Source organism: Adelges cooleyi, unplaced genomic scaffold, assembly GCF_023614345.1.
Source record: "Adelges cooleyi isolate 19-005CV unplaced genomic scaffold, UGA_ACOO_1.1 ACOO_flye_CR_arks_rails_tigmint_CR_PRNA_21, whole genome shotgun sequence".
Lineage (NCBI taxonomy): Eukaryota > Metazoa > Arthropoda > Insecta > Hemiptera > Adelgidae > Adelges > Adelges cooleyi.
In genome coordinates this window covers 2,001,472-2,015,557 of record NW_026095871.1, presented here as the reverse complement: position 1 = coordinate 2,015,557, position 14,086 = coordinate 2,001,472, and the positions used below count along the sequence as shown (strand labels likewise).

The following is a 14,086-nucleotide window of genomic DNA, read 5'->3' as shown; positions in this document are numbered from 1 at the left end:
TTTATATTATAAGACACTAAGGTCAGCGTCATGGTTCATTATAATAATATAATCAGTTGTTAAAAATTAGAAACCGTTCGGTCATATTAAGAAGACGTCATACCCCCTATTTATATTAAGAAGTTATGGGTATAGGCAATTTTTTGCAAAATCTTAATTTAAAGGTTAAACTGTTATGTTGTGTGATTGTTAGTTTAGTCATTAGGACTATTTTTTGGTAGTTAATTAATTTTTTGGCCTATCGCAGCATCTTTGATAGCGACTTAAAAAAAATTTCATCCAAACATGTTCACGCAAAACAATAGAAGATACCCTTCAAAGTGTTTTTAGAGAGAAAACAACTTGTAAAAAATATAGAAAACAAGATTTCTAAGGTACCTCTATCTGTTTTTTGTAAACATATTTTAACATTCAAAATTACCGATGAGACGTCCTCTCAACGATAATTTGAAATTACTGTGCATCTTATGAGTAGAATGTAGATTTTTTTAGGTAAAAACATATTTTTATTAGATGTATATAAGATATCATGTATGTCCTCAACTCATGAAGTATTAATAACCAAAAATAAAATGTTTTAATATAAATGCATATTGTAATGTTAGAAAAAATATTTATATCAAATCTCATTTTTGCAAATTTTACTAAAAAATGCTGAGTATTTAAATTTATGTATTTCAATTTGAGTATTTAATTTTTAAGTATATTTTCATATTTGTAAGAGAAAGTAAATCCGCACTCTACTTAGGAGCTACACCGATACTTTTTTTAATTATTAGCTTTGTACAATCTGTTAATAATATGTATTTACAATAAGCACAAGTGATAGTATTTATAAAATAACAAGTATATTAAATATCGAGTCTGCAGGCTTGGATGAACGAGCCAATTAGTGTTGGTACTTTATGTCGTGTAGATCTACACCAATATAATGGTAAACAATGAAATAAATTTAATATGGAAAGAAGTAGTTGAACATTTGATATTTATGTCACTTTAACTTCTTGTAAACGATGAAATTTTATTGATAACAATAACAAAAGTTAATAAAAACCTAGGTAATTATTAGCAGTTTGCAAGTGAATTCAAAATGATATTGTCTACTATTTTTATAATTGACATAATATTATCATTTATCGCAATCAACAGTATAACGAGTAATAAAAAGTAAAAATTAGTAAGTAAGTGCAATTTTAGAATCAATTAGTAATAGTTATATTGTCATATTATAAAAAAAATAATTAATGAACTTCCCTGGATATTAACACATTTTTAACTTAGTTTTATTCTAAGACATTCTTTTATTAATTATACAGTAATTTTTGTTTTCCAGTATGAAAGGTAAGTAATAGGTGATTTCACACCTAGAGCACCCCCAAATAAGTCCTAAGTCCTAACCCATATTCTTTTTGTCGATAAGTAAAAAATTATAGGTTTCAATATTTAATTCCAAAATGAATGACTTTAAGAAAAATAATTATTTCTTGTTATTCAGTGGAAAATGTTCACCTTAAATTAGACAGTTCTACTTGAGTTAGGGGCCGAAAAGAGCTGAAATTTATGTAAACTCCTCTATAAGCTGAGTTTTGCACTAAATAATAAGAAATACTTTTGTTTCCCTTAAAGTTATTATTTGAATTATTAATTAAGAATAGTTAAATTAAATACTGAAACCTTTTTCATTTTTAAACCAAATTTTGATTTATAAGAAAAAGAAAACCGAGGGCGCCCTAGATAGCTTCAATTGCTCTAATTACTTACTTCTCATGCTCGAACTCCCTGTACGTTATTACTTATAGTACTTACCATAGTGCTATTATTGTTTTTGTTATTGAAATTATAAATTAAAAGCCAACACAAAGTATAACAATAATTAACAGAACATTTAAAATCAATAATTCTCAACGAAGTTGAATTAAGTTGAATAATTGTACATAACATTTAAACAATTTCCCTTTGTTTAATTCTTGTTCCGCTTGTTAAGCGATTCAGTTTCGAATTTTGAAAGCATTACTGTATTAATACTTGTAGAAACACTAACGATAATTGTAAAAATAATTGGCTATCGCACTACATTTACTTTAACATTGGCCCATAAATTACAAGCGAAATGCAATTCTAACACTAGCAACTGTAATAGAACAGTGAATCTCGAAATAATACATAGTGTGTATTTAAAATATAATAACATATGTTATTAAATGTACTATAACGTTATATTATTATGATGTTATTTAGCCTATAGGTATTATAACAGTCCTTATTAGTATACTTACTAATGCACACATTATACACATAACACAACACTAAAATACATGTTATACCTTGTACATAATAAATTATATTTAATCAGAACAAAATGAGAGTAAATAAAGTAATTCTCATTTGACCAATGCCTATCGATTGATATCAGATAACACGTTGTTAGTCATACTCATAATATTGAATGGTTTTGAAAAATACGTAGCGAGCGAATAAATAACCAAAAGTGATATCTGTTTTAAGGAGTTTTCATTTAAGCGGTCCGATTGATATAACCTAACTGGATCCGACAAACATTTTTTACCTATGTAAAAAAAATAATATAACCATACGTATGACTGGTCAAGAACCAATTTTACATAAATACTGCTTGAGCAATTCGCATTTAAAATTACAAACTAAGAAACAAGTGCGAGCAAATAGTGCGCGTGGATATAAGTAAGACAATACAATCATGAATCAACCCCTCAACTCAACAATAGTTATAAATACTAAAAAATTTAAATAGTAATTATTCTAAACTTATCGACCAGTCATAATTTTCAGTACAATACTCCACTTTAAATGGCATACCTAATTATTGATTACTTTTTTACTTTTAAAAGTTTCCTCTAAAATTACTCTTTAAAATAATAATTTTAACTTTAAACACCAAAAATCGAATTTGGTCATTAAATTTAATAGCAGTTGCATTTAAAATTTTTCTAGTTAATTCAAAAATGTATAGAACAAATGTCTGTAAAGTAAAATTGTAATAACCTTGTAGACTTAACAATTTGAAGTATATTATAACACATTTAAAATATAAAACAAATGTTTAAGTTAATTAGATTATATATAGTAGATTACGGCGTTTATTAATACATTAACAGGCACTACTGTAAATTCGTTGTCATACAGCGCCTCATTTTCTTATATATGTTTTATGGTCCTTGCTAAAAACGTTTTTTTATCGCCAGAGGACAAAGGTATTTTGATTTTCAATAGTCAATATACTAATACAAGATATGGTTCTATAAGTTCTTAGATAGGAAAATTCTTAGATTTTGAGAGAAAGAATTTATAATTTGTAGTCATAGACATTTTAACACACGAGTACTTCTAATGAATGTTATTCATGGATTTGTTTTGCCAACTATAAATATTTCGGTAGGTTTATATTTTTTAACTACGTGTGTGTATGCTTTATTATCTACTTCACCAATTCACGGCATGGCGTAGATTTCTGTTGTAGTACTCTAACTTATTCAATATAATATACTAACTAATATTAATAATAAAATACACATAAACCATAATCTAATACTGTGTAATATATATTGTGTGATCTATGTACGTGTATAAGTTCATATTATTAGATGTATGTATACTTTATTGGTATTTTTTATATAAATATTATTTAGCAAGCTTACCTACTTGTGCGATCTAATATTGGACAAAGTTTTTTTAAAAGAGTAGCATATTCTCTTATTACCTTTAATAAGAATTGTTTATTAGTTTTTGAACTACATTTTCTAATATGTATATGAGCATTCTCATAAGGGTTCGCAAGCCAAAAAATACCATAAAATGCAAGTAAGACGTTATCATAGAATATTCTAAGAATCTAACCGATGATTAAGGTGGTTTAATACTATTTTTTTTCTAATGTCATCGAAATAATAAAACTGAATGACCACTAAGGGCAAAAAGGAACAGTTAATAATTCACTAACTATAATAATTTTTTATTTATCAGTATTGAATTGTACAATACACCAATATTTTCTCTGTATCGTCTATCACTAAGGATAAAACCCTTACTTAAAAGACGGAAGACTTTAAAAAATGTTTATACATATAATAATTATAATAATAATAAACAAATAATAAATAATCATACATAATATAAATATTTAGTATTTGTAAATACATAAATTATAAATTTGTATGAAATCAAAAAGTAATATTTTAATAACTATAATAATAATAGGTAATAGAAATATTTGATAGAATTGGTTTATATTATTATGGTGACTACGCCTTATTGACGACTGTTTCCTTTGCATTTCAACACGCAAAGACGGAGATTTAAGTCAATTACTGGAAAATATTCTGTGTTCACTGCTATTATAAAGCCACGGAAAAATAGTTTTCTTTCTCCTTCTAAAAATCACATAAATAAAATGAATAGTAATTTTTTTTATTTTTTACAGCATAGCCAAATCGTTTTTGATCAAATAATACAATATTAAAAGGGAATATATAATTAGATGTTGGGAATTTGTTTACACTGGTGTAAATTTTTACACTGGTGTAGAAATATGAAATTCAAAAATGTCTTCAATTTCTCATGGTTAACGATATAACTATGGTAGGTATGAATTCGATTTATTATGAGAGGGAGGTTAGATGGTGAAGCCTTTTATAAGTAAGTATGATATACGAACAATTAGGGCACTAAAACTACTGTTGCCGCGAAAACCAAAATCGTAGTCGCGGCACTTATCTAGTAGCTTGAATGCATTAATAATAATTTTTGTAATTAGCATTTTTAAATCCATTTTTTAGAAGCTATTCACGTATATTTTATAAATTTAAAGATGTTCCATCGAATATCACTGTTAAAATACATGTCTGTGATAGTCTATGTCAACATTATGAGTGTCAAAAGTAAAAATAGGATAGCAGTTAGTGTTTGCCATTGATCACTACTAAATAAAATATATACAAGACATGAATATATTATAAAAGTAGCGGTTTACAATATACAATACATAAAATTAACATCACTATGATTATATTCACACTAAAATTGTTTATTGATCAGTTAGGTTAGGCTGGGTGGGGTCAGGTTGCATTAGGTTCAAATTATTAATAAACAAATTAAACAAGAATACAATTCCCACTGTGATACAGACTACTTAGGTAAATTTATGTGCATACATAATATGATTTTACTATGATAAAATGTAGTTATTGAAAATCACATTTACCCGACGAAACTCCGTAATCAGTCATAATATCATCGAGTTCCTCTGAAGTATATTCTTTTTCCACATCATATTTTTTTATGTCCTCGATAGTTATTTGGTATCCAAATTTTCCTATTGAGGCAATTTTGTTAAATTCTCTACGCATCACCTAAACATTTATTTTAAACTTATGATATTTTTTATGAGAACCTTATAAACAAATGCTTCTGATTTAATAGGCTATATTTTATGTAACTATTTTAAATAATAAAAACAAAGATATGTTCATTCTAACTTTAGTTTAAAGATTTATATTGATGAATTTTAAATAGCAAAGTAATTTTTTTCACCAACAATTCAAATGTATTATATTTGATAACTAATTATGTAGGTACAATTTTAAATTTGTATTATTATTTATGGAGAGCAATTGCTACTTTTATGAATTTGATGTAATACTTAATATTAGTTAAAGATATAATAAATAATTAACAATAAAATTATTTATTATTTTTTTAGTGTTCCCTTGTGTTAGTCCCATGTTGCTCATATCTCGTTTAGCAACTACACTAGAATTTTAATTTTAATGCCCGGTTTAATTAGTTACTTCTATGATTCTTGTTAATATATAAATATCAGTCGGCACACGCTGGATAAAAAACAGTAATACTTATTTACTTATTAGCATATTTTTTGTTAATACTTTTATGCTTAAGACTCATTTGCGCAAATAGGGAGAACCGACAAACCAAGTCCTCATATAAGTACTATATTTCTTTAGGTCCTAATATCTTTATTTTAAAGTCAAATATTTTCTCAGAAAAAATCAGGATAATTGTACATAATATAATAAATGTAAAATGTATGAAAAATTAAATTTTTAGTTAAACTTTTAAAAAACTTTAGTCCCACTTTCAAAAAACTGGAATGACGCGACGTAATTTAAAAATTTAGCGTGCCTTCACAGTTTTATTTTTTTTGGTTTTTTTTTAATAGACAATTTGTTTAAGCAAATATTCCAGCTGATAAATCCAATTTTATTTGTTGTGGCATACAATTTTACTAAAAAATAACATAATTATTACATATAACTTACAGGTATGGACCATCTTGGTATATGGCCTAAATTTACGGCCTCGATAAATTTGGCTAAAGTAATTCTGGTTTCTTTTTTACCTAGGAACATCAAAATTGTACCAAAAAAATAAACGTGGTGTTTATTAAAACAATTATTTGTATTTTACAAAAAAACAAGCTTGATAACCGATATTTCTAAAGCCTTAATATAAAAAATATATATATTAGATTAATAGTATATATTTTTACTAACCATCGTGATACATACGTGTTATTCAAATTTCATACAAATAAATAAAATATCGTTTAGAGTGTTTTTGTGTTAATACTCGAATTACTTTTAAAATTATTAAGGATAAAAAACTACATTGCGATTACCTTTATCATTTGTACATATGGTTCCGAATTTATTTGTTACGGAAAGAAATTCATTTCCTTCGGCCCTATAATATCCAACTAAGTCAGACCACGTTATAAAGTTGTTTTCGCCATTTTTTATTGCGTTCCATAGATAAGTTATTTCCTAACATTATGAAAAAGATATATATAATAAGAAAATTAATTTTTCACTTATAAATATACTTAGTATTATTATGTATAAATGCTTTAACTGTTAACTCACTATTACAAATAATTATAATGGAAACAATTACATCAGTATTATATAATATTACTATTTCAAGAAAAATCGTTAAAATGTTTTACGAGGCAACGAGGACAATATCATGTTTGTAATATATCTTAGGAAAAATTATATTTTCAATTTTTTTTCTAAATAATTATATACTAATTTTGTTTAATTTTTTATTTCAAAATAACCTACTTTTGCATATACTATTTTTTCTGTATCTGTCAAGTTAATAAAATAATAAGTTACTTTTAAGATATCAATATAGCGATTTTACAAAGATAGAATAGAAGATGGTAATGTATGTTAATTTTCTGTTGGCTATGTAATAAAAATGATTTACAAAAATGTATAAGTTATTGTCTAAAAACTATAATTACCTCATCCTCTATAGAATTTATCGCTGGAATATAATATGTTACACATAATAAAATAAAATACTTAATATTCATTTTTGTATTCAAATTTTTTCGTGGTCAAAATGGTGCACAAAGTAAATCCAGATTAAATCTACCACGTAATGTTTCTTATACTGTCAGTTTTATTGGTAATTATTTCAAAATAATATATTATTTAATCCTATGTCAAACAAATTCAACTACAATAACTGCGCAAACACAGACAATTCTAAAAACTATTTGTTTTTAATTGTTTATATTACAGTGGTATTCTTTTAATAGAACACCTTTGGCATAATAATTATCTAAATGATTTGTCGAGACTACTTTTTAGTGTGCTATATTGTTTGGATTTTTTTCAGATGCAACATGACAAAATATACTTACGGTTTCGTAAATTAAAAAATAACTACCACACATACAATTTTTTCCTTATGAATCCAAAATAAATAACAAATAAGTGTTACAATTTGCAATAAGTTTGTTTTATCTTAAAAAGCACTAATACACACATGTATCAAAGAAATATGTAAAATCTTTTGAGCTTATAGAAAGACTACTAAATTTTTATTTATTTTAAACACTAAAACGAAACCGCACATTGACAAACATTTTACTTATTTATATTTCGATAAGATTGAATTCTCTTTCTAGTGAATAGCCTTAATAAAGTCGGCCAACATGTTTTTTTTAATTGCCCTGTTGTTTAAGATACAAATATGACAAGTAAAACATCAAAACGTTTAATAGTGTCTTATTTAATAAAAAAACGATATTCTTTGCGATTTATTGCAGATATCAGGATGACAGATTTGGAAAATTAAGTATTGAAACACGTGTACTAATATAAGTTATTTAAATTACAATGAAATATTATTTTTCTTTTTTATCAACAAGAAAATGTACTGACGTGTTCGTTTATTTTTTTAATTTCAAATACCCAAAATATTCAAATAAAGTTATTTTGTCAGAAAAATTACTACTATGTTTATAAAATAAGATTTATGTTTACTTAATTCAATATTTATTATATTAATGTTTTCTAATTAGCTTACTACAAAATAACTTGTTCTCGAAGGTATTTCACCTTTTATCTTTTAGATGAAACTTTATTATTTAATAAGCAAAGCAAACGAAATGTTATTTTTTATGTTTCCAAAAACCGTTAAATTATTACCATTAGAAATTAATTCATAAAAAATTCAAAAAAACGATCACAGTAATCGAAATAGCTTAAATAATTATGTGTAAAAATTAGATAAATTCTCGCTTTTTCGACTTTCCTAAGAATCTATTTTTAATTGAATTAGTTTGACGAATTACTCCTATAATATTTTCCTCTTTTTTTTATTTTTCTAAGCATTTTTATAGAGAACCCAGCTTGGTACTTAATCATCTTGTGTAAACATTTCTCAGCTTTCTGAAAAAAATTCTCAGACATTGGACAACACAAAAAAATAACTTTTTATATTATTAACTCAATTTTAATGACTTTCTGTTTTTTGGTGTGGTTTTCCCCAATTTTAGGGGCGAAGAAATGAACTTTTTCTACTTTTGGCCAACTAAAGTACCAATCGCAAACGATATCGTAAATCTATAGAGCTGCTACTCAATTAAATCAGTCTACAGGGAAGAAAGTTATCGTGTCTACAGACACACAAAATAAAACACACATCATTTAAGATGCAGTACCTTTTCAGCTTCGAATTGAAGCTAAAACCTAAAACATAAACGAAAATGTCCAAAAGAATATAAAAAAAAAATAATAATTTTTGAGAAAATTCGTTTTATCGTAACAGACATACAAAGTAAGTTTTAAAAAAGTCCGGGGGGGGGTGCTTCAAGAGTTCGCTCGTATTGCCGATTTTACCCATATATTTACAGGGTAATCATTATAAAATTATCGACACAACATCTAATAGGGTTTAATTAGTATTGAATTTTTTTCCCGTAGGGTTTTAACAATGTTATCTCATTTTTTTAATACATTTTTTATTTCAAACTTTAAATTATACATTTATTATTCACTTTTTTCCCCTAGGTTTATACTTTTTAACTACGTGGGTGTATGCTTTATTATCTACTTTACTAATTCACGGCATGGCGTATTTTTTTGTTGTAGTACTGTACCTTATTCGATATGATTTACTTTTTACTCTCTATCATTCTCTGAAGACTATGCCATGGTTGTAGCCAGATTTACCGATCTTAAGTGTGTTGTACGAGTGTTTTTATTTTGGATAAAATTACTTATTAATTAATATATAAGGACTTTCGTATAAAATATTTGATTAGTATTTTATGTAAAAATCGTATTTACTATCAAGCTTACCTACTTTGTTAAGACGACGTGATACCCCCATTTTTATTAAGAAGTTTATAGGCAATTTTTTACAAATTTAATGCTTAATCCGTAATGTGTAATCATTGCAAATTATTAGTTTAGTTATGAGTACTTATTTTTGGTTGTTAATTTTAAACAAAATTCATGTAAACATAGTTATACAAAATGCTTTTTACTGAGTCCATCGTAATTTTAGAGCAAAACTACCTTTTATAAAATAGAAAGATAACAATATTTCAGAGACAATATCATAGTATCCGATTTTGTAATAATAATATTAAAAAAGTTAAAGTTATTTTAAAAAAGTAAAAAAATATGATTTTAAATATAAAATATTAAGAGGGCGCCACACACCCGTTATGTTCTTCAAAAATAATTTTCGGATATATCCGCGTCAATGGTTGTTAACCAACGTTTCGGACCCTTTGTACACTTTTGAGTACAATCACGGCAGTGGAACAGTCGTGACATGACCCTGAAGATGGACCCTGCAAAGGGTCCGAAACGTTGGTTAACAACCATTGACGCGGATATATCCGAAAATTATTCATGTGATGATTTATATTGTTATGGTAACTACACTTTATATTGGCCCTTACTCACCGCTTCCGTCGCATTTCAACAAGCAAAGACGAAAATTAAAGTCAAGTATTGGAAGATAATCAGAGTTCACTGCTCTTAAAAAGTCAAAGAAATATAGTTTCCGTTCTCCATCTAAAAATCATTAACAAAACATAAATAAAATGTTTGGCTATAAGTAGTTTAAAACATTTTTACTATGTATTAAACGTGTTTTATTATTATTTTTATTTATTGAATTAAAAAACCTCGACTAGATGACAATATTGTCAATAGTATTGCACAAACTGGTATAATTTTTTAAAATAAAATACTTCTGACTAATGTCATGAGTCTAAAAATTTAAAATTTAAAATAATTTTTTCACAGAATACGCAACTACGTATATAATTATCGAATTTGACAAAAAGTCATTTTAGAAAAATCTGTGACTTATGTCGTTTTTTGAAATGACCGATTCAATTATGGTTTTATAGCCACAATAGAAATGTACTATTTTTTTATTTATTTGACAAATTTTATTTAAATGATAAGTGTTGCTAATGGTTGACTTCTTAACAAGCCTGTATGTACATTTTATTATTTTATCACATAAGCTTATTGTAAAAAATTATGTATAGATTGTTTATATCTAATAAAAATAAATACAAAATTTGACAAATTAAAAAAAAACTTTTAAGATATCAATCTACAAAAGCGATTTTACAAAGGTAGAATACCACGTATGTTAGTTTACTGTAAGGTATGTAATAAAAAATATTTACAAATTATATTTGGATATATTTAATATGTTATTGTTAAAAAAACTATAATTACCTCATTTTCTACAGAATTTACCGATGGAATATAATATGTTACACATAATAAACTGAAATACGTAATATTCAAAATTTTTCGTTCTCAAAAAGGTATAATAGGTAAATCCAGATTAAATCTACCACGTAATGATTCTTATATAGTCATTTTTATTGTTAATTATTTCAAGATAGTTTTTTTTAAATCTATGTCAAGTATATTCACATTACAATAACTGTGCAAACACAGACAATCCTAAAAATGTTGTACTCTTTGTTTAACATTTCTAACATATGTTATTAATTTAATAAAATATCTTTAGAAAAACCAATCTCTCAACGTTTGGTCGTAACAATTTTTTAGTGTGTAATATTATTTGGATTTTATACAGAAGCAAATTGACAAAATATACTTGGGGTTTTATAAATAAATGGCCCTGTTGTTTTAGATTTAAATTCTTTATGTCCACACTCCACCGAAACATCAAACATTTAGTTGTATCTAATTTGTTAAAAAAGCGATAATCTTAATATATATTTTGTTTTACTGTAGATATCAGGATGACAGGTTTGGAAAATTAAGTTTTGGGACACGTGTACTCACATACATGTAGTATAACATATGATATTGACTTAACGTCCACGGTCCACCTGTCCTAATGAGTTTTCTGAAAGACGACCAATCTTCATGTCCAATCTTCTATTTCAACAAATAATTTCTGTTCTCCAACCAAAAATCATCAATATAACATAAATAAAATAACATAAAAGTAAAATGTTTTACAGTATAGCCAAAACAGCAAATTAAGGATGTTTTAATAGTACCGTAAAATGTTTAGCAATAAACATGTTAAAAAATGTTTGTTATATTTTTAACATATATTATTATTACTTTAGTTTATTGAAATAATAAACCTCGGCATCACAGGTCATGTTACATAATTATGGTTTGTAATATTATTATTATTATTTTAAGGTTTTTTTTATACTTTTAGAGGTAAACATACATTTTGGGACTAAACAAGAAACCTATAAAGACAATATTTTTTTTAGTTGGCATAAAAAATTCTAGTGAACTAAAAAATACAAGAACCGCTAAAAACAGTAATATAACCTGTAAGTAGCAATCAAATTGAAATTTTAAATTGTCTCACGCTCTAGGTCGGTGACTGGGACTGAATGGCAATGATAGTCTGAATTTCGAACGAGAAACGAAAACCTCATAAAGAAGACAAAAGTATATTAAATGATGATCGAACGAATGGGTTTCACTAGATAGAGTGTACAGGACACCAGTCTGTACAATTACCAAAGGTAATTACAGGGCACACGTACGAAGTCAAAAATTTGATAATGCTATATAAACTGCTTAGGAGAATGCGCTACTGAGCAATGACGTTCGCATCAACGGAAGTCCGAATAAAATCATTAGCGTACAACGACAGACAGGAAACGGGTAAAAAACACTTTCGAAACAATGAACCTACGATGAGCATTATTGCCACGTCCATTTCACACAAAGTATATAGAAACATATATTTTGTATAGTATTTCAAGGATCATCAAACGCTTATATAGATACATTTTTAGTTACCTTTGCGGCCACACATGTTGCTAAACCAAACATAGAAAATCCCGAAACTTATTGCAAACATCATACAAATTCCTTCACTTTTAAAGATGATCTCGAGAGATGAACAGTTAAGTCAAGTGAACGACTTGAACAGTTCGCATACTCTTATACTAATTATCTGAAAGGTACGAATTAGAATGTTTTAACCTTTACTGAAAACAAACACTAAACGTACCGATGAATATATTTGACAATATATTTCAGTCAACTGCACCGCTACTAGAACAAGCAATATGTCAAGACGTGTACACATTTAATACAATACTGACTTGACGCCCGTTAAATTATAATTTCTTACAGACGTGTATTAAAAATCTAGTTGGTCACTTCTCTACCGGAAACGACGTACATCAATTTTCACTTTTTTCCCCGTTAAGTAATAAAACAATAATCGTAATGATAATATAGTTTACATTATCCATCACCGCCGTGTGCAATAACTCGTAGCATAGACACTTTTCGTTGTTGCCCGAGTAAAGACGTTCAACGTTTTCTCGAATGGCAAACTTATAAAAATGTTTATTTAGGCGTGAAAACCGCTTCGATGACAACTAACAAACAGTTTACAATAAAAAAAAATTTTAAAAAACCCGACGGACGGATTCGTTTCGGGCCGTTCTCCGGACGAGTAAGGATAAATTATTATAGCCTATATATAATTATATTTTACAGTTGCTACACACACACATACTGTACAAGACGTATCCCATAACCTTTTCCAAAGATCCGGGTCACCTAAATGAAAAACAAAAAATATATATTAGGTGCGGCTGTAGATCGGCTGCCGTTTTACGGCCTGGCGTTAATCTTGGGTGTTAAATGTGAAATTCGAGCGAACGGCAGAGATATCTTGACAAAAAAAAATATATACATAAAAATACGTGTGAACTATAAAGCCGGGGGCCCTTGTCCGGCTTTACGGACGAATAAACATTGGTTAATATTTTTTCCCCACAACCCTTTAGGAGAAGTGCGTCAATGCCGGTGACCATAAAAAAATAAACGAACCAACGCAACAACGCTCCTACGACGAGACGTTTTTTTCTGATGCGGTTATTGTTTTTACGGCTAAGAGATCTTACTTTTTTTTTAAATATTTTTTAACGACCTTCGGCCGGTCACCATCGCGTTTGACTTTTATATACTTACATACATACAAGGGCGCCCACAGGGGGGGGGGCAAAGAGGCCATTGCCCCTACTGGGAATTCTTTAAAACTATTGTTAATTTAATGCCACGCATATAACATAATTTTATTGAGATCCATTTATGAAGTTTAGTAAAAATGATTATACTTTTAGATAATCTAAAATATAATCTTGAACGTATGTATTAGTTTACAATGTTTACACATGAATTTTGATCTTGCCCCGGGTGGCATTTTATCCTGCGGGCGCGCTTGCATACATAGTCGTTAT

General features: G+C 27.3%; 1 protein-coding gene across 2 annotated transcripts; it reads right to left on the bottom strand.

The window, feature by feature from the left end:
* Window positions 1–4,176: 4,176 nt before the first annotated feature.
* LOC126834489 (uncharacterized) lies at window positions 4,177–7,462 on the bottom strand. 2 transcript variants are annotated; one of them, XM_050566441.1, is made up of 5 exons: window positions 7,301–7,462; window positions 6,668–6,815; window positions 6,312–6,389; window positions 5,237–5,384; window positions 4,177–4,406 (listed from the first exon to the last, which is right to left on the bottom strand). In XM_050566441.1, the coding sequence occupies exons 2-5, from the start codon at window positions 6,677–6,679 to the stop codon at window positions 4,285–4,287; spliced, it is 360 nt and encodes a 119-aa protein (XP_050422398.1). In that variant the 5' UTR covers window positions 6,680–6,815; window positions 7,301–7,462; the 3' UTR covers window positions 4,177–4,284. The 2 variants fall into 2 exon arrangements, with proteins under 2 accessions (XP_050422398.1, XP_050422397.1); XM_050566440.1 differs by having other exon boundaries at window positions 4,179–4,406; window positions 6,312–6,391; window positions 6,671–6,815; window positions 7,301–7,459.
* Window positions 7,463–14,086: the final 6,624 nt, after the last annotated feature.